This window comes from Micropterus dolomieu, linkage group LG07 (assembly GCF_021292245.1).
Source record: "Micropterus dolomieu isolate WLL.071019.BEF.003 ecotype Adirondacks linkage group LG07, ASM2129224v1, whole genome shotgun sequence".
Taxonomy (NCBI): Eukaryota; Metazoa; Chordata; class Actinopteri; order Centrarchiformes; family Centrarchidae; genus Micropterus; species Micropterus dolomieu.
This window is the reverse complement of record NC_060156.1, coordinates 13,360,614-13,382,635: the sequence shown is the minus strand read 5'-3', so window position 1 is coordinate 13,382,635 and position 22,022 is coordinate 13,360,614. Positions and strand designations below refer to the sequence as shown.

General features: G+C 39.7%; 1 protein-coding gene across 4 annotated transcripts in view; it reads right to left on the bottom strand.

Moving 5' to 3' along the window:
• The window catches only part of myo3b (myosin IIIB), a 67,263-nt gene that overhangs the window by 23,379 nt on the left and 21,862 nt on the right, over positions 1–22,022 (bottom strand). For 3 of the 4 annotated variants that reach the window (XM_046054389.1, XM_046054390.1, XM_046054387.1), the window contains exons 11-29: positions 20,081–20,165; positions 19,867–19,983; positions 19,333–19,437; positions 18,948–19,031; positions 18,622–18,824; positions 18,447–18,545; positions 18,237–18,351; positions 18,016–18,142; positions 17,221–17,431; positions 16,270–16,417; positions 14,914–15,067; positions 14,641–14,729; positions 14,013–14,142; positions 7,282–7,361; positions 6,616–6,636; positions 5,377–5,454; positions 3,194–3,399; positions 723–834; positions 359–521 (exon numbers count right to left, since the gene is read on the bottom strand). In XM_046054389.1, the coding sequence (XP_045910345.1) occupies positions 359–521; positions 723–834; positions 3,194–3,399; positions 5,377–5,454; positions 6,616–6,636; positions 7,282–7,361; positions 14,013–14,142; positions 14,641–14,729; positions 14,914–15,067; positions 16,270–16,417; positions 17,221–17,431; positions 18,016–18,142; positions 18,237–18,351; positions 18,447–18,545; positions 18,622–18,824; positions 18,948–19,031; positions 19,333–19,437; positions 19,867–19,983; positions 20,081–20,165 (2,327 nt within the window). The remainder of the gene's footprint in view (positions 1–358; positions 522–722; positions 835–3,193; positions 3,400–5,376; positions 5,455–6,615; positions 6,637–7,281; positions 7,362–14,012; positions 14,143–14,640; positions 14,730–14,913; positions 15,068–16,269; positions 16,418–17,220; positions 17,432–18,015; positions 18,143–18,236; positions 18,352–18,446; positions 18,546–18,621; positions 18,825–18,947; positions 19,032–19,332; positions 19,438–19,866; positions 19,984–20,080; positions 20,166–22,022) is intronic. The other variant, XM_046054388.1, reaches the window with a different exon arrangement.

The following is a 22,022-nucleotide window of genomic DNA, read 5'->3' as shown; positions in this document are numbered from 1 at the left end:
ACTAAATAGACTGCACATACTACACAAGATCCCACTTCAAAACACTGCTAAACCAGGTGGCAGAGGGATGGATCCCTTTGAACTCTCTGAGGTCTTATTGTCTGCTCTGAAGCATTGCTCTTAACCCTCGTGGGTCAAGCTGTGTTATCAAACTCATCTCTTTTATGAAGACTCGCTGGCATATAATGGACGAGAGGTCATTAAGAGACCAGCGGTCAGATTCATATCCAATTTGCACCTGTTTCCCCGTTACACGAAAAAAAGAATAAATCAGAAATTTTATGCTCATTTGCATGTTTTTGACTTAAGTTTGAATAATTCCTTTCGTCTGTTTACTGTTTAATTAATACCAGTGTACCTGACTGGATGAGGATGGCCCCGCGTTTTCTCTTGTCCTTCTCTTTTCGGTAACGTCGGGCGCCCAGCCAGCCTTTAGTGTAAGCTTGCATCACCACCACCCGAGCTATCACCTCCCTGAGCAGAAGGTTCAGCTGCTCCACATGGTAGTACCTCAGAAAAACCTGACAAGATGTTTAGCCTAGGTTAGAATATATCAGCATCTCAGTCCAGATCTCTGTACTGTCGTTTAATAAGACAGTTTGGAATTTTTCTATACATGTTTTTTGTTCATGTTATACTTATTACAGCTCAACAGTATCATACAAACACAGATTTCTTTGTTGTTAAATTTTTTGTTGTAAAATAATCATCAATCATATCACCTTTGTCGTCCCCAGCACCCAGTGTTCCAGTTTGGCCTGCTCCAGTATGGCAACAACGTTCTCTTTACTAGCCTCAGGCGTCTCGTGAGCACGAAATGCAAGGTAGTAATATCTATAATAGAGGGCAAAGGGGAAAACAATGAAAAATGTGATCTAATGTAGTTACAGCACTTCAAGAGCAGAGTCAAGTTGTAGCTGATATGGTGTAATCAAGATTTTGTGATCAGATCATAAAATCAGTGTGAAAGTTATCTGATCACTGTCTAAGCATTACTTTTCAAGGGTTTGTTGATGCTATTTTTTGTCATTACATTTTTTTCTAAAACCTGTTGGTGTTTGCAACAGCAAGTTGATATGTAAAACACAGAACACAGCGCGGAGAAAAACGCACCTCAGTATTAAATAGTAATATTTTTGGAACTTGCTCATTTGCTTTCTTGCCTGGAGTTAGATGTTAAGACTGATACCACTCTCATATATGTGCGGTAAATATTAGGATACAGCCAGTTAGCTTAGCATAAAAACTGGAAACAGGGGTCACCCACTAGCCTGGCTCTGTCCAAAGGTAACAAAATCTGCCTACCTGCACCTCTAAAGCTCACTAATTCAGATGGTATAGCTTGTTTGTTTAAAACATCTAAACTGAAGTGTGGAAGAGACAAACCACTGGCTGTAGCTTCAAATTTACCATTGAGATATGAGAGTGGTATCGATCTTCTCATCTAACTCTCAGGAAGAAAGAGGATTTCCTAAATCAAACAATTAATTTTAATTTTACTCTTTCTTTTTGTCGACCTTTGAGTCAATTTAGTGCAAACTGTTAAATTTAGGATTACTGGACAATTGAATAATCCAAAACTAATCTACAAATATTCTGATTAGATTCCTCGATTACATAACTGATTATAAACATGGAGTTCCTCTTCAGTCCAGTCAAGTACTCTTACTGGAAGCACCACCACAGCTGGAAAACTCGCCTGCCCAGTCAGAACAGAAAAAAAGAGCCTGACTGAGACATGAGTCTTCCACAGAGGCCCTTTGTTGGAGCTCTTTTGAATGGATCACCGACTCTTATTTCAGTGGCCACAGGAGATGCCCATCAGCCCGGGCCTATCAGTGTTCATCAGCCCCACTGCATGTTTATCGCACACATTGTCTGGATCCGTCCACTGATCCTCTTGTTGTAGTTTACAAAATACCAGCATAGGACAAAGTGGCTCTAACTGTTTGCTCAGGGACATCAAGGCTCCAAAACGACTGGTTCATCTCTTGTGTTCTGGCATTGGTCAAAAAGAAGAAGAACAACAAGAAGAAAAACTTCTTTGAACTCCCCTCCCCGCCTCGGTCTACAGCCTTTCATTCTAATTCCTGTTGATACCTGTTATTTCTTTGATGGTAAATACAAAGCACTGCTTCGCAACATCAGACGAGCCTTTGATATGAAAGCACAAATTTAAATCAGTTTTCACTAAAGGTGCAGTTTAGCCATTCTGGTCTGTCTGTACGACTTCTGCCTGGCTCAGGTAGGATGATATGGATTCAATAGCAAGGTTAAAATGTAGTCTGAAGTGGTAATACACCCTCTCATTCACACACATACACACTTGAAATTAGGACATGCAAGAAAAAAAACTTTGGTCATTCAGTTTTAGTATTAGGTCACCAAATTTAAGCACAATCTTTAAAGCGTCCCTAAAGGAATGAGACTAACCAGCCATCTCAAAGTTTTTAGTCCTACAGGCTACAAGCCCAAGTTAATTAAATTTTATATCAACTTAAAGTCTCCACATTAGAGGTGGCTGGAGGATTTTTCAAAGGAATATTGATCAAACATAAGTTTCCTTGCATTTTCCCACAGACTCATCTTTAGTGTGTGTATTTTTTCCATAACAGAGCTGCGGATGCGTAGGTATACATTTTTAAAATGTGGGGTTGGACATTTGAACAGAGTGTGTAGCACTTTTTTAACAGTTACCATATCCTGTCCCACATTCTTCAAAACAAAAACAACACCCCTTACATAAAGTCCCACTAATGATCAAGTCTTGTTTTAATTATGTCCTAATGTAATACCAATGGGACATGGAGACTACATTTGAGCTTTTCCAGGTCACTGAGTTTAAGAACAAACTCTTTATGAATAGTAAAAGGAAACCCATTAAAATGCATCACCCCTTATAATCACAGATCCTCCCTGTTTGAATTATATCCATATTTTCCCAACTGGAGTATCCACCCAGTTAAAAGAGCTGTAGGATTTAGTCTTGCACTATCACTAATGACTGCCAATTAGTCAGCCTCTTGCTCTGCTCAACTTGCACCCATATCTCATTAAAGAACCCGTGTTTTTGTGTGATGCAGAGCATGGCTCACTTGTTCCGCACTATCTCTGGGGTTGTGTCGATGCTCAGCATGAGTGCATGCTAGAGAGTGTAGGTACTGCCTACAGTCTGTCTTGACAGCGCTCTTACCTGCTGACAAAGTCTTCAAACAGGATGCGGTGGGAGTAGCCTTGGCGGCGGATGTTCACTGTCTCCAGGATCCCTGTGTAGCGCAGCTGCACCATCACTCTCTCCTTGCAGAAGCGCAGCGCCTGCCTGTCATCATTGGGTTTGATGCAGCGCACAAAGTGTGGCTGACCCACCACCATCTTAGACAGCAAGTCCATCAGGGAGTACTGCAGACACACAATGAGACAACAATAAACAGAGGGCAGAGACAAGGCAAAAAAAATAACCCAGAGAGCAGTTATTATACAAATTCACATTTAAAGCCCAGTGGTTTAAATTCAGTGATATAGATTTATACTTCAAGAATTCAACTTATTCCAGGCAGGGATGTATTTGATAACAAGCTTTGATAACAAAAGTCTGACATACTTTTTAAATTTTCACAACACATAAATAAATACAAAACATATAAATAACTGAGAATAAGCAGAGAATTAAAAAAAATGCAGTACTGTGTACTGTGTTTTTTTGTGTTATTTTGCAATACCAATTGTAGTCATTTAAAAAAATTGTGAGTCAAGAAAAAAACTCTGATTGTTTAAAATTGCAAAAAATGTGTGCATAAGAACATATCCAGTAGACAGGGATCAACGTTAGCATTGTTTTGGAGAAGAGTTTCTGGCCAACTGACAAAACTACCAGTAAGTCCAGTATTCACTCTCCTTTTCGATCTGTTTTGGTCTCCACCAACTCCTGAGGGAAATATCTGGCTTTTTAGCTGCCACCTGCTCCATGATGTTCGCCAGCTAGTTGCAACCTTTGTCTGTCCACCTTTTGGTGCTGAGCAGGTAGCATCCAGTGGGTTCATCAGAGGCTTTTCTACTGATAACAGCTGCCTGCTGCTGCTAGAGGTGAGTCGGCAGGCCGTAAACCCAAAACCACGAGTTGGAAGACTCTAAAAGCTCCTTATAGTTATGGCACACTGTAGAGTTGAAGATAATTCTTTGTTGGACTTCTTTGCAACTTCACATACACACAACTTCCCATTTGTTATTTTTACCGTTAAATGATGATGAAATTACTGTAAATTCTCAAGTCAACTCAACTAAAGAGACATTGTTTTACTTGACACAGAGCCTCCCTGTTTTCTGTTCTTACCCTGAGCACCTGGTTTCTTTGTTATGATATGCTGTTACTGCTATTTGCAGTAAATGCAAACTCATCACATCTTTAGTGTGTTTAACATTAAACCCCCCCAAGTGGCTCAGAAAAAATAATCACTTCCATTCCCTGGAAACGTCGTACTTTGAAACATCTACAGGAAATGTCGAGTTTCACTAAAAGCAAATTAACATTGAAAAAGCAAAGTAGAATTGATCAAAATTTAATTACCAGGAAATGAGAATAGTATTTCTGTTAACAAGACAAACTTTAACATGATGAATATGGTGTTGTTTCACTGACTGAATTAATGATGGAGAAATTTAGATTAAGCAGAATTTACTGTGCGAGTCATTACAGTAAAACATGATTTCTGCTGTTTTCATTGTCTGTGTGTCACTGGATTTTAGTTGCTTTGTAACCCTCTACAGTTCTGCTTTAATGTGCATTTTTATTATCAGGTGCTATTGTAGCTTAAGTAGATACAGCAGGTTAAAGTTAATCAGATTTTTATGAACTACTAACAAGATAGTTGGACATGCTTGGAAATATTTGATAAAGATTACATTACATGCTCTACCACACTTTAAAAGTCAATGTTAAATGTCACAACCTGTTTGTGATTTTGTTTTCTTACAATCAGGCAGAGTTTGAGGTATTACCAAATCAATTTTAGAGGGAAGGGAAAATATGTGTGAAGGCTTCATTTCATACATTTCTGTGGGTGGGTACATGCATTAGATATATTAGCATTAAACTAATTAATTAATCTAACTGGAATCCGCCTCAAATAGAGACATAAGATTCCACCAACACCATCAATGGATTTAGGCTAGTATCACAATGTCATTTTCCCCAAAACTTTAGTTGGCATTCTCAAAGTTCTGTGGCCTTCTCTGCTTAACTTCAAGATACTTTTTCTGATAAACTGTGGAACAGTTGGTTTGATGATGTGATTTTAAAACTGAACAGAAGAGTACACAACATTTTTAACTGTTGGTTGATTTCAGACAGTTAAGCAGCATAAAAGAGAAAACACCTACACGGAAATAGGAGGCTACAGTCTGTCTCCTCATGTTGGTGGTTTCTTCTGGGTGTCGCATCATCTCCATGGTGTCCACCTGAACACAAACACTCACAATGAACATGCTGCATTGACAAAACAGGCCACATTCAGGCCAGGAGCATCACTGCAAAGGCAGCAGATACAAATGAGATGCAGTTTATTTGCACCCTGACATCCTCTGTGGGCTCTGTAGAGATAAAGGTATTATTACAGCAGGTCTCCTTACTCTAAATGGGCCAGTTGGGGATACACAGCTGTATTAACAGTGCCATCTGTAACATAGTCCCATAAACACTTAAAGCTAACAATCTAGAGAATAATTCTGCACTGCTGTGGGGCATGGGAAAATTGCAGAGCATTCTGAGTAATGAGACTAGCCGTCACCAAGCAGACAGTCATTTCGACGACGACAGATTAACGAGGACACAATATAAGCTTTCTAATGGCCTTCGCAGTTCATGGCTTCATCAAAATTAATGATGCAATAGATATTTTATGGTAAGTCTTTGTTGCAAGGTGCATATCTTCATCCTAGTACAGAGAAAGAAAAGGTACGTCAAACATTCTCAGAGTTACATGAAGGGAGGAATCAGACGCTTCGACACTTTGCTATTTTGAAAGCAGATCACACAGAAGTACGGTTAGCTAGGACTTACTTCTGCTATTCTAACAACCATCACACTACTTTAATCTGGTTGTACTGGTAACTATGCAAGCGTCATTTTCTGTCAACTTCTCCCCAACGCTGATTGAGAACATGACGGCATACATATAACATCAATCACACTGAGTTGTTAGTAAGAAGCCCTTTCTTGTTCAAGAATAACTGAGTGAGTTCTTAGGAGAAGTTCAAGAAAGTAGAACAGTTTTTCCTCAGTTAAGTTGGCCTGTGTTTGTGTCCCACATACACACGTAATTCTATAATCTAAAAAGATACATCACAGAGCATTTTTTTACATTAATAACGCAGAATTGTGGTTGCGTGATAAAATAGTTCAAAAGAAGTGATTTACATTTTCTAAAACCAGAATATGACAGACGTTAAAAGAGTGAAACTGCACATTATTCCAAGTTAGGGAAAATTTGTTAAAGTTTCAAGTTGGATTACAATGATGAGCAGTTGATTTCAATGAATTATGTATTTTCAAAGACTGATCTGTGATTTAGAAATATATTTAGATAAAGAAACTTTAACTATTTTCAACAGAAGTCTTACCTTCAATAGGTATTTGGGAGACTTGTAGGCGAATGACATGGAAATAAAGGAAGAGGGAAGTGGATAGACAAGAAGTAAAGGACCTTTAAGGCATTTTCCACTGTAAATCATAATGTGAAGACCAAGTAAAAATAATTCCACAACGTAAAAAATACATTTTCAGTTTGATATCTTACAAACAATACGATTTGACCAAATGCTTCCCCTTAAATAAAGTAAAAATAGACCGTGAAATGAAAGAGATTCCAGAGGTGAGAAAGTTTAAAAGATGCTACTATTAACAAATCTTTTGTCTGTATGTGTGTGACACCATTACAAGGCATTCAAAGAAACTGCATCACGGCCTCCTATTGAAATCTATTGATGCAATTATATGTGCTGATTCTGTGCGGACCTACATATTTTTTCACAATACTTTAGTGCCCATTAACAACAATAGGTAGTAAGTCTGAGAACTATTTTATGCCATGGATACCAAATGCCAGATGGCGATGCTGCATCACCACAAGCAAGACTGCAAACATAACAGGGTAGTCAATTAATGTGGCTTTGCTTCACAGCACAAGTTTTTACTGGGTTTCTTATAGTGCAATGCCTGTGAGCAACAAATAAAAAACATTATGTTCTCAGATGTGATGATTTGTGCTACGGGAAGACAAGCCTCACCTTGGTGCGTCCTGAACCGAGCTGTGGTGGCAGAGATCTGGAGGCCGCAGTAACCCGGGCTCTGGACGTCGCAAGATTTCCTGTTCAAAACCAAACCATAACAAAAAGACACAAATAGTCATGTCAGGGCTTATTTTATTTAAAGTTTGAACAGCTGTGTGAAATAAAGGGAAGATTTGATTATTGAGTGAACTATCAAGCATGAAGACACTTTGGGGTGATATTCTTTTTCAACATACAAGCTACAAGGAAAACAAAGTCAACAGCTACACTACAATGTTAACAGTAGTTTCCATACTGCAGAACAGTATCAAAGACAGTTCAGAAGGACCCTAAATCTGAGCTGAATCCCATGGACTCAGGAGTGCAGCTGCGTGCACAGCAGTCCAACAGCCCCACACACAGCGGAAAGGATATGAACATAGCATATGCAAGACAGTCTGAACATTTCAAAGTTTCTGCACAAGATGTCCAAATGTTTTCTCTGGCTATATCTTCAGAGGCTAAACTGTGATTAATAGCAGTGAAAGAAGCCTTTGAAGCAGGATTGGTGACATCAAAGTCCTAATCCATGGGTGGCAGGATTTTTATAATGAGTGGGAAGTATCTTAACACATTTCAAAGGGTTTACTCCATGAATAAACAATAGCTGCACAGATGTGCCACACACACCTTTAGAAAAATACGTCTGCAGACACAGGAGGCGGCATTACCCAAGCAGCCGTGTATGGCAAGGAGGAAAACCTTTGTAAGTTTTTTAAGATAAAGCTGAAGTGACAGGCCAACAATTGTTCTAGATTTTCTACTGCACACAGGCGAACTTCTAAAATGCAAATATGTAGTCGGCTTCTGCTATATAATTTCAAGACTCAACGTCAGTTGTTGAGGACATGGTCTGACAACGAGCCAAAAAACTTAAAGACTGGATCATCGCCTGCCTTTCTCTTAGGACTCTGCACTATCAAGTGTGCATTAGAAGCATCAAACAAACACTGGAAAGATCAAAATCAATTTATGATGGATTAATTAACAGCCAGACCACTTCTAACTTTAGACAAAGAACGTCCTACTTGTGCCAAAGGTTTTAAAGTGAGCCAAGGCAATGTGGCGTCTCATTGGACAAACACATATGCACGAACACACACACACAAATATGTGCACAAACAGACACACATAGACACACACTCTGCTGTAGTCAAAACAAACCAAAACATATGATGTGAGAGAACTTCAAAAGGACTCAAGCAGTCTTTTAAGCTAGTGATGATCGTGCTTTTAGCGCTTGACAGTTATCTGCTCATTTTTATTTATTTATCTACTCATTTATTCTGCTATTAATACATTTTGCATCTGGTAAATAAACTAAATTCAAGATATTCTGTTGCATCAAAATATGCACTTTTATATTTGTTAATAATGTGCTTGGGAAAAGTATCCACAGGTTCTGAATCAAGACCTAAAAATAGTAGAAAGGAAAGTGTAAAATATGATAACATGGAAATATGAGCAGATAATTGCTCATTATTAACACGTTTGTGAGAGGGGCCTTGTGTTTAGGATCATGGGGACGACAGATTTTACAACCTCAAACACCCCTTCGGCACAATCTACACACACAAAAAATACACACACACAAAAAAGTATGATCTCTGAGAACAGGAGCCGTTAAACTGTGTCGGGTATATTACCAGCACACAGGCAGGGAGGGCCCCGCTCCAATTAGCCCAGAGTAAAGCTGGATGGATTAATTGGAGTGGGTCTTGTGCAAATGAAGTGCGCTCTCTCCTCTCCCCATTAGTGCTGCTGGGCCAGATCATCTGAGCACATTTGTCATGATGAATTAGCGGCTGCGAGTGGAACGGGCTCGTGGAGTGTCACTGTGCTTTCACGCCTCTCACTTCCATGACACCATCAAGGGGAGATGAAGGGGCTGCGCTGCGATGAGAGAAACTATGACAGTTGTACCTAAGCCTTGCAAATGGACACTCGCTGCTTTCTTCATGTATTCCTTGGCGAGTCGTATTAATTCAGTCTTCTGGCGGGTTTCATATCCCCTCCTGACTAGATGATTAGAGCACGGGTTAATAGTCAGTATCCTCAAAGATTTCTGCCTCCTGAGACATGAAACCAAGGGAACACCTGTGATGTCCGGCCTGAAAGAAGACCTTCTAATTTAGATACAGTAGGGAACTTGTCTAATGATGTGGATAATAATTATTCAAACACAGAGATGAGCAAGAACAGGGAAGATTTGTTCTTTGACAGTGGATTCAGTTGAAGAAAAAGGCCAGATGTTTTTAGTTACAGCTGGAGGCAGTTCTTACTTTTATCAGTGCTCTCAAATAGATGTGTGATGATAACGTAAAATAAGAGAGAAGAGGATACAACATAAAATCTCAATAAATAAAAAGAGGAGAGCAGGTGAGGAGAATATTTCCCATCAGGTCATTCAGTCTTGGGAAACAGGAGGTGGAGGAGCGTCCCACTGATCGTTTCTGCTTCACGCATGTTGCTCTTGGCATGGACTTCCGGGACAAACACAGAGTGAGGCAGAGCAGTGTGTAGGGAGGTGAGGGGAGGAGGTGGGGGCAGAGAGAGAAAAAGCCTTCCTTGGCATCTGTGCGTTCACTTTGAAAATTAAGCCCAGCAAGAATCCTGTAGGAAAAAAAAAGCTCAAGCTGGCAGTTGTATTGGGGTTCTATTGACAAGAATAGTCAATGTGCTTGGGATTAAAAAGCAATCCCGCGTTCAATATGACACCTCCCTACACGCTTTTATGAGTGCCAGTGTGCGCCTTGTACTTCAGAAGCTGTGGATCGAGCTGTCGACACGGGGGACAATCAAAGTTGTGAGAGAGAGCAGCCTTCCCGAGCTGAGTGAGCAGAGGCTTGCTAGATATCTCAGCCACTCTCCCGCTCTCTTTTTGAAAACATGTGATCCAGAAACTCAACTCAGCAACCAAGCAAATGAGATTAAAGCACCCATAACCCCCCGCCACCCTCCATAACCACCACCGTTTATGCCTAGCGATGGCTCCGGGGGCTGTTGATTTAAATGCCATCCACTACTGTCAGAGCAGATCAATCATAAAACGCATGGTGTAATTGGCTTTTAGTGACACAACACAGTGTTGCATTTATCAAAGGATGTTGTACCATGTGACTCAGAAGAGCTGGCTCCTTGCTATTGATGTGCGGGGCCATCAAAAATTCCACTGCTGACTCAAAACATTCTCCAAAACCACGATTAGGGGAGAAATTGAACAAAAGTATTACTTGGTGAGTGTCTCTTTTGGTAGCAAGACAGCGTGGACGTCTAGTGAAAGACCGTGGTGTCTGCCCACTGGGATGAAAAAAGGCTTCTACTGGGAGAGAACAAAGAGCCATATGTGTCATATCGCTGGGAGAAGCCTGTCATTTCTACATAGGAGGATCTCCTAACGTGAAGGGAGACAGAGGGCGATGCAGAAGATGGGAGAACTGCAACTGTGGCTTCATGTGAAGATGTAAAACCAGTGTAAATTGTTCCGACATACATGACGGACTTGAACTTATAACCCCCGATATCTCGCAGGAGGAAATTTAAGTATGAGCTTATTTCGTTAACCCACCCGGTATAAAAATACTGAATTGTAAAATATGAACAAGACCTGAAGGTATAAATTTGAGCCAGAAATCTTGTCACTCACAAGAAATGTGAGGCCTTAGATTGTAGAAGTTCAGGGGAGTTTATGGGCTTATTTTATGGGTCAGTATTACAGTATAAGCATTACAGTAAAATTAACACCACTTTGGATAAAAAAAAGTAAAGGAAGTACTCAGATCCTTTGCTTAAGTAAAAGTTACAAGTACAAGTCCTGCATCTAAAATCTCACAGAAAAGCACAGAATATCAGTGTTAAAGAATTAGTTAAAGTAAAGTATTTGAGTGAATGTCATTAGTTCATTTTCACCACAACAAACAGAGTAAAGACACATCCATTCACTAATTCACAACATTCAGTTCTCCTTAATGAAACCGATTAAACTCATGGTTGCCTGCTTTTTTTATGGCTTCTGGAGGGTTTTTCAAAACATAGATTCATTATCACAAGAACAGCATAAATACATTCAAACTCAGGGAGGATTCTTTTACCTGATAACATCTTTTTTTCTGGGGCAGTTGGTCTGAGGTAAGATGTTAAATTAAGTCACCATGAAAAGTTGCCGTCTTACGAAAATAAAAAGAAATGCTGTGTTCCGGGTGTAAAATCTTTGCCGCTCCATACATTCATGCAGCAGTGAATCAGACTTGTGAGTAAAATATATTTGCATGTACACCTCTACATACACGTCACTGCTTAGGTTAATAATTCAAAATGACAAAAATTGCACTAGGGTAGTGTAGTTCTTGCTCATACCAGTGATTTTCTCTGCATATAGCGTACATTATAAAGTGTTAAAGCCCTGTCAAACATAAATGGCGCATATCAGTAAGACAAAATAACGCAGGAAATATATGATTTTACACTCCACTTTCAAAAGGGCCACACATCACTCTGCACGTCCTCCATTTTCATTGTGCTCTGACAAAGAAAGGACTGGCAGTCTTGAAGTGCTGTGTGTGCAGATGTGCTGTGCTACAAGCAGCAAGGCCAAGCAGCCCTGCGGCTACACACACACACACATCCACCCACAGAGACCCACACTGTGACCGCAGGCTGCCCAGGCCCTGGCAGGCCCTACTGAGCCCAGCCAATTCAAACACTGTGATCCCCCTGATCTGGGAAAGGCCCTGGCTCTGATGAATTTGTCCATGCAAATACATCCCATTTCCTCTGACAAAACACCACCACATGTCCAAGCCTCAAGGACCCACATTCTGCAGGGCTCAAGTGGCCTTGCTATTCCCCGCCTGGGAGCTTTTTACTTTCTGGGGCCCTCCTAGTTTCCTACTGTTCTCCAAACATGAACTACTTCAATCCTTAGACCTTCTCATTCTCAATCTGGCAAGTGAAATGAATGAGTAGTCTACTGAAATATTACACAAATGTGGGCTGTATGTCTGTTTAAACGAGGAAAATGATCTGGTTTAGAGGAATTGTCCCTGTATCACAGCAGTTAGATATGCGTAGCTGCAGAAACATTAACATTCACTGTATGTATGTGTGAAATTTGACATCCCAGATCCATTATTTTATTTCCACCACAGTGTCAGCTTGCAGGTCTACGAGGGTGTCCCCTAGTGGTGACACTGTGATGAGGCGACCCAGAGTTGTGAAACCACCCTGGTGTAAAACAGATTTCCATCAGATCCCTCCAGATAATAGTAATTTCACAGATAACAGTGAATCTATAATGTGAAGTAAAATGCAAATTAAATCCCCTCACAAATTTTACCCTGAAGAATAGATTTATAATTTTCTTATGCTATACTGTATCTCACTTTAAACGGCGCTCCATCTTTTCCAGAACGATAAGCAGAGTGTTTCATAGCTTTTATCTAAAGAGATGATCTGCAGCTTCACAAAATGCACTAAGAAAATTGGACCTCCAGCTCCAAAGAAATAACAGAGGAAGAGTTGAGTGTGAGTATATTGCAGTTATACTGCCTTTCAATGAACATGCAAAAGAATCCATACCATTACTGTGAGCTTTGGTGGAGCTTTTTAGGATAAAAAGGCTCAAGCTGCACAACACAGAAACAGTTTATTTCTGTGACATCACGTTAACCTGATCCAGCGGTCTGAATGGCAGGATAGACAAAAGTGCAGTGGAACAAAAGGGAAATAAAGAAGCTTTTAGACCTAAGTGACACTATGTCAGCAGCAGTAAACATTACAGCACATCTTAGAATCTATTCAGTGCCTTTGTGCACTGAAATGAAGTGTTCCCTGAATTTGTTTTTATAGCGTGTACTCCTGTGAAGCCGTTAATTGCAGAAAGGAAGTGGATGAAGGCTCCCTTGTGCACAACATGCAATTGAAGTTTACAGACACATCACACAGATTTCTACTGAAGTCTCAGCTAAGGTGCCTTTTGTGAATTGAAGCTGCTTTTAATGCCAGTGGGACTGAAAGTAGGCATTTACAGGCCCCTAAAAAGGAAGTGAATCACATAATGTGGCTTAGCTGAAATAAAGTAGGAAGTGGGAATCTGATAATTTAACACATCTATTAGCATTTCAACTAAGTCAAGTGACCAGGAGGCCTCAGCCGCAGCTAATGACGAGCATTTACTCTACCTTCATTTAACCAACAGAAAAGAGGTGGGAAGAGTTGCTTTTGTGTTCTCTAAATACTGTTTCTTCATCCCCTGGGTATTTAGAAACCTTATCATAAAAATATCCCACTGCACCCACAATCTGTAGATAGCATTCAGCAGTGGGAAACCAAGAGGGACAGCTTAGTGAAAATAAAAACAGAGCGCCGTGCAGAGAGCTGAGCCTCTCAAGAGATAATGGAGACTGCAGATTTATCCGAGCACGGCACACGGAGGCTTGAAATGAAGGGGGACCAGGAGACGCTGGGGAGCCGCGTCTTTAAGAAACCCACTTACCTGAACATTTATGGAAGCAGTAGACACCAGCACAATTCACAGAGTAATACAGTCAGAACCCGGCCTTTGTTAACAATAGTTTGTCTCAAAGAAAAGTTTCCATTCCGTTGTGGTTAGCGGTAGACTAATGTTCCCGTTATTGGCTGAGATGTTCTACATTGCTATATTTTTCATTGAGGCCAATACCATAGCATACCTGTTTTAGTTAACGGGCTGGAAAACAGCTGCTGCAAAAGTTTGTTCTCTGATGTTCTCAGAACCACAACGATGTCTGCAGGAAGGGTGTCTCTGTTCTTCTCCAAAAATCCATTCACATTGTACATTACCTGTCGAGTAGGACATCAGACAATCACATTATGCATGCTCGGTCACTGTCACAGCTTACGGGGACACTTTCAATACAACAGAGCCATGGTTAATATTACTAGTGACACCTGTGCTATGACAAGTCAAAAATTAAAAAACTGAACTGATATATGTGCTATATTGTTATATATTACATAAGAAAAGTGTTTCATACATATAATGCAAACACTTAAAAGACAAATTTTTACATTTTTAATAACAGCTTGCTTGGAATCATTCATTTAAACTGAATTTGTAAAAACATAATGCAATATGATCATATTGTCACTGAAAGTTGATAAACATCAACAATTAATTGTAGCCCAGCCTAATCTTGAATATTCAAGAGGTAATTCAAATTTGAACAGGATTTGAACTAACTCCCAATTGCTAACTAATTGGTCTGAAAAAACCACATGCTCCACCTTGATTCGGTTACCTAAACACTTAAATACTAATTACTAATACTGAATTGATACCTTTCCTGCATAATGCTGAATCCCAAAACAAAGCTCTACACGCTTTGGTATCCAGAAGTACTTGCAGCGCAAATTGTCCTCAAATTTATCTGTAGGCAAGAAATGAGAAGAGCAAAAAAAGCAGCACAAGTAGGAAAGTATTAAGGTATATAAACTGTGTGGCAAGAGCTGTAGCTACATTCAAATTAAGTGGTGACCTCTAACTTCATATATTAATTCTTTGTGATTTTTGTTTGATGTCTGAACATGTTGCAGGAGTAGCTCCAGTCTTACCCACTAAGGTATGGTCAGTGGCCTGAGGGAAGCGGCTCTCCTCGTCCAGCAGGGACAACAGACCCATGGGCTTCTGCAGGAACATGTCCAAGATGGGCCTGTTGTCCTCGTACTCCACCAGACTTGCATCCACCCCCTCGCTCTGGTATTCCATCTAATTAGAACCAGTGAATGTAGAACAATCTAGTTAATGATTTCTCTAAATGACCCAATTAAACAATCTGGGCTAAATATGATTTGTGCGTGTGTGTGGGGGGGAGAAAGAGTTTCTAATCAACAAAACCAAACAGTTGCAGCCGGCTCGGTGTGTGTGTCTATGGCTGAAGTTTACTGCATAATAGAGTCTTTTACTGAATGCATAAAACAGAACAGCTCTGAACTAACAAATAGAGCCGCTTACTTATTCATAATTTATTTCACTTTGCAAATAACCCAGAGTCATATCATATTATTGCATCTCTTTAATTTCAGATCAAAAAGTTGTTTTAAATATATATTTTACTAATAAAGTGGAACCAATGGATCTAAACCATCCTCATGTTTAAGTCATTAACTCAGAATAATCAGTGTCTGTGTACTGTGAGACTGAAGACATCTACACCAAATGAAAATCCCTTTTCCACTGAGCACCAGCCCTTGATCAGTGGCTTTTCAACAGGCTTAAAGACCTTATTTTCAATAATCACAGTTGTAATTTATCTGTAAATGGTAAATGTAGCTTCAGTTCTGGTTGGTCCTGGAGAGTGCTGGAAAATTTTAATGAATGAGCAGGAAGTATTATTATTTTTAATGTGTGAAATCCCGTCTCAATAAATTATCTTGTTTGTATTATATTAAGTGTATTCTTCTGTACATGTGTTGCTGTAACATTAAAATGTAAAGCAGACTGAGTTAACTTGTAATAAAACGTGCCCTACTTTACCTTGTTTGTCCTTTTAGAAGGACTACTGCAAAATTAACACAGACTAAAAGGCATTATGGCAAAATGGTTCTTGATTAATGTCTCTTCATTTCCATCAAGGAAAAAAAAGACTTCTTCAGGGTAAACAACGTCATTAAATCAATTAAGAGAGTCATTTGGTGGAGCACAACAGTATAAACAATCCTTTACACATCACAGCCCAGCTAAAAGCAAAATGTTCATGTTGAGCGCATCTCTGCACTGATGGATGTTAAAACACACATATAATATTGAAATGAGTGATTTCCATTACAATGTTTTGAAAGGAATTTGTTTTGCTCAATATGTTTAATTGCTGAGGACTGTCGTTTTGTGGATGCATTCATTCCGAGAACATCTTTACAGGGACATCTTAAGCACACTATGAAAAGCCTATATCTGTATGTCAAACTTACCTGTTCAAGGGCAAATATGTGCTGGTTGAAGTAAAACTGGATCTGCTCGTTTGCGATGTTGATGCACAGTTGTTCAAACGAGTTCTTCTTGAAGTTTTCAAATCCAAAGATGTCCAGGATTCCCACATTCATGCTGCTCTCTGCGGCACTTCAAAGGAGGAAAAGGGGACAAACAAACTTATTCTTCTGTGTAACGGAACAAGCAAATCCCCATCAGGCGTATTAATTGATAAAACTTTAATGATAATCCAAGTTCAACCCAAATACAGAGTTTGGTCTGGGTGGCCTAGTAATCTGATGAGAAATCATAAACATCAGCTTTCAGTAGAGTCAAAGCTACTTAAATGATTGTCTTTAAGTCTCTATTAATTAAACCTTGAGTCATTGTCAATATCGACACAAGCAATACTCATTTCTAGACAGCACGAAGAATTAACACCCGGCATTTCATATTCACTGCTTCGAGCTGCTACTTTTCATGATCAGTCATTACCCTCTGTATGTAGAGGTCACCTTTAGCCTGTGCTACCCAGTTATTAATGGCAATAAGGAAACGGCAAAGATGACTGGAATGCAGACAGGAACTCTGGCTTTTGTACATCTCTGAGAGACCACTGCTTGACAGTCGACGCTCATATTTATGAAGGAATTCTTTTGGATCAATGAACAGCCGCTTTGCAGTCTCTCTGAAGTCTTTTTAATCATCTGAACATTATTTTCTCTGCACGCAACTCTGTATCAAAAATTTATTAAACTTTTTTTTGCTCTCCTTTTGCTTGTCTTGTGCTTGCCCATTGATATTCTCCTCTGCATGTTTGCATCTACCTCTACAGACTTCCATAAAAGGTCATCAGAGCTTTGCAGAAACTCTGCGTGATCGCTCGAGATAATCGAAGGAGAGAGTGTAACCGTGAACGTCCGCACAGATGTTCATCACCAGCACACACTCACCAGTTATTCATGTCAGGCTGCAGCAGGGAGTTGATGCGGTTGACTATCCAGCTGAAAAGGCGTCCATACAAGGCCTTGGACATGGCGTCTCGGACGTCGGTGGCTTTGTCCACGGTGTTAGTGCGGATGATGGTCTCGCCTCTGGTCACAACACACTGTGAGGTCAGTGCCTCCTGGAGTTCCTCAGGACCGATGCAAAGTAGAGACGCAGCTGAGAGGAAAGACGAGACAGTTAATCAGTTTGATAATCAAGAGCTCGTCATTAGCATAAAAATAAGCCCCAACAATCTTTAACGGCGGAGGTCTTAGCTTCTTTACATTTTTTATGTAAATGGAAAGAGGTTCTGTGCTTTGTGTATATGATATGGTTTGAACTGCTTACAGATAACTTTGTTTTTTCTGGGTCACAAGATATGATTGATTCATTGTTTATTGTAATGCACATAAAAGTGCCCACAAAGGCTTATATGACATCCGGCATACCTGTTGCCACGGTGAAACCACAAGTGTCACAAAATAACAATCTATTACACAAAATGTAAATTATTACACAACATAAAAAACAGAACACAGAACACAACCTGTGAACACAAATATTTAAAAAGAGAAATGAGACGAAAGGCAATTTACTACAGAGCGACGTCCTTATATCATCCCACAAGTAGGAATACAACATAAAATAGCTTTTTTAATCTCATCTAAATCACACAACAAACTCTTTGCTTTTCAGGGAGACTATTAAACCTACATGTTTCCTTGGCTAAAATAAGAGTTTCACTGAGTACTGTCTCTCACCGTTCTCTAAGGCCTCTGAGTTAGGAACTTCACTCTTATCAGTCTGGTGTTGAGATGTGATGGCAGTAAATTCAATATTGCCGGTGTTCAAAATGGCTGAAAGAATTCTGTAAACAGAGTTGACCTCCTAAAAAACAAAAAATTACAAATATCATAGCACTTATTACTGACCTGTCACCAAATACTCTATGCAAACTATATTTGATGGAGTATTAAATTACCTCTTCAGTAAAGCCGATATTTCGGAAGCACTCCTGAATTGCGTCAAACTGCTCCTTGTACAGTTTGCTGGAGACAATGTCTTGCATCACTTTGCAGTGCCGGCTGTCAATATACCTGCAGATGCACATTATGACAATCACTGTTAATCTCCATGATGGGAAGGGAAAGATGGCAGGAATATTATGAGCATGTTAAACTGCTGTGCTAACCTGGGAGGCGTCCTGTCTGGTAGCCTGTAAGTCTTCAGCTTGTCTTGGTGGTAAAGCCCAGCGTATATGTAATAAAATATGTGGAAGTTTTTCTCCCCCCTGAAAGAAAACAATCAGAGTAGTCAGAGGTATGACAAAGGGAACTGAATTAAGACCAAGCCTGAGCAGCACATACATAGCCTGTTTGATGACCCTCGACTTCTCCAGCAGGTACTCTGATATCTTGGCTCCGATGACCGCTCCAGTCGGTGTAAACTTCATCTCCAGGTATTTACCAAAGCGGCTGGAGTTGTCATTGATAGCTGTGCAGGCGTTTCCGAAGGCCTCTACAAGGGGGTTCACCTGCAAGATCTTCTCACGCAGCGTCCGATTGTTTGCCTGAAAGCCACATGTTTCTTCATAAACTTTAGTATAATTTCAAGATAGTTTAGAGATTATTGAGTAATCAGCACTAGAATCTACACATTTTACACCGAGAGGATGACCACACTACTACTATACCTTTCCCAAGAAGGTAAGATGTTGAACAATCAAATGAGCGCTCTCTGTTTTCCCCGCACCACTCTCCCCGCTGATTATGATACACTAAAACAAAGGGAAACAAACATGGTGACTAAAACATCAAGGAAGGAATATTTATATTACATACAGTTTGCTTTTATTAGACGAGATAAAAGTCTTGTAGAGAATTAATTCTCTTTTTCAAAAACAGACCTGACCACTTAACTGGCAGATACTTTTGTCTTAAAGTTCAAAGCGACTTCAAAGTCACCACCTCCATAGGAAGAAGAGCTACAGAATTTCAAGAACATCCGTCCAAAATATATTTTTTTAATATCACTTTATCAATTTTACTATCACAGGGTTGGATTTTTGTGTAGAATACCTGGTCTTTGCAGAACGTCACCATGCCTTGGTAGGCTGCATCTGCAGCAGCAAAGATGTGTGGAGGGTTGTCAGCCCGCTTCACCCCATGGTACAGCTTAGAGAACTAAGAGAAGGCATATGTATATACACAAGGCACATAATCCTCAGTTTTAAAGATTTTTACAAAAAAACCCCATCTGGATTTATTAAAATATCCCAGATTTTTTTTATTGTTACAATTTTTCAAATCAGATTTTCACCTGTTTTTATATTTACAATAAACAGTTAAGCCATGCTAGAAGCTCTGTGAGGCTGTACTGAGGTACAGTGGTGCTTTTAGCCGAATGCTAACGTCAGCATGGATGTTAGCATTCAACACGCTGATGTTACCGACAGACACTGCTACCCGAGATCATGGTTAAAAACAATAAATGAATAAACTAGAGTGTTTGTGCTGAAAATAAAATTTTTAAAATCACATTTTTGTATTGATATTTTTTAAATCAGTTATAGAACTGTTTTTAATTAAAACTGTGACTGTTCCATAACCAACCTGGGGCGAGTAGATACTGAGATTCTGGAAAGGATTGAGTGCGATGAGGATGTCACCAACATAAGTGTACACCTGCAGCTCATCGTACCTCTTCTGGAGATGGCTGATTATTGTCTCCTGCAGAAAAGAAAAAAAAGCCAAAACACACATAGCATCAACAAGATCGTAGCTTGGGCCTATCAATGCATGACAGGATAAACACATTAAATCTTACCTCATCTAAGAACTCCAGGTTTACCAGATCATCATCAGGACAGCTCTCTATTATGAGGGTTTTACGAGTATTGATCCGCTCGTGCCTGTATGAAGCCAAGGACATGATAATGCCTCAGAAAGCTGTAAAGTGACCACCACATGAGAAACAGTAGTTTGACTGGCTGGATGTAGGAGCCAGTAACTTCAAAGGTTTGTGTAAAGCCCTTAAAGCTCTCCCAGGGGACACATCTTCCATTATCACAGACTGTGATTGCACTTCATCTGTGTTTTGACCTATCACTCTCCAAAGAGCCCCAGTGGCAGAGGTCAACACAGAGCCAGCTGGCTCCAAGGGACTGTGGAAAACCTCAGGGGACCCCAGAGAGTGTGAACGAGAGCAAAAAAGAGCTGTGTCTCTGAGTGCCTACTGCTTTATGTGTATATATACACGTGTGTACACAGCAGGTTCCAATTTACAGTGGCAAATCGGCCATTTCTATGAAATTTAAAAGATAAGGCAATCCCACGAAATGACTAAGACCAACACTGACTGAACATTGATCCTATTAACATCTGTGTAACCAAAGCCTGAAATAGCTTATTCCTCATCATACGTAGTCACATAGCTGCATTGTTGTCAAAAACAAAGGTACATCAATGAGCTACACAGTTGCACTGGGTGTCACTAAGATGAACATGGGCACTGCAGTTTGTTTTGAGTCAGTTTCACATACACCGTCCTGCTGCTTTTCAATCCCCACCAGGATTGGGTCACACCAGCTATTCGTAAATCCATCACTAAGTTTGTTTTTAAAGTCCTTCCTAAGTTGATAACTATTACCTAGTTTCAATTAGTCATTTACTAAATTTATTTTCATCAATAAAAGCTTTAGTAATATGTACATTTGTTGCTAAGAAACATTTGCAGAGCCTTCCACTTAAAAGCAATCATTTGCCTTATTAAACAGGAAGTGGCTGGTTTAAGACGGTCTATATTAAAGTTAATTGACATTTTTTTTATAATTTGTGAATGCTCAGATGAAAATACTTCACAACAAAAGCACTATTAACTCCGTTTTGAATAATGTTTGTTAAAAAAAATTACAGTGTCCAACGGTTTTGTTACATAAAAAAGAAACATAATATTTTGAGTCAGTTCTTAAGATTTATGTGTTCAGTAAGTGCCACAGAGAAGGGGAGTCAGAAAGTAGCAAAATACGCACTAACAAATTGTTGGTTTTGGTCTTTTGATGGGATTTGTTGACAATTGAGAAAGAAATAGACAGCTTTAAATAAAAAGGTATTGAAAGAGCATCAGACATCTGGCTACTTCTCAATCCTAAAAACTGCAAAAATCATCAAATATCTCATTCACAAGATGTATCTATATTCTATTATAATAAATAATCCATCATATAAAATGAATAAAAATATTCAAGCTTCAGGTTAGGAATTGTTTCCACCTCTGTCGTTGTATTCATTCTGTATTCTGAATATAGTGTAAATGCTATAAAGTAAGATGCTCAATATGTGGTCTCTCTGAAGTGATTGCTCGTCATCACGTCCCTTTAGAGAAGGACCTGAGACCTCCAGCCTCTACCTCTCTCCTGCTTTGAAGTAAATCACACTATTCCACCTACGGTAGCTACTTTTAAGTTTTCTATGTCTTTATTCTTATCTGGAGTCATTGTGTGCTGATCTGTGGCATGAGAGACTAAACCAGGCAAGCCCGGTTCTCGCCCTACAAGCTCCTAATCCCATTATCCACTTTCACTGTGGACAGGAATTTGAGATCAGGCTCAGGCACCGACTCTGCACACTCTCGGGAGTAAACAGAGCTGGCACAACATCAAGTCTCTCAGTCAAGGGCAGGTTCAGCGAACTCCTTTATAATGAAGATTAAGCAATGCCAAAGTCAGTATTTCTCTCTGTCATTCGCAGCCATGTGAGTTTCTCGGTGA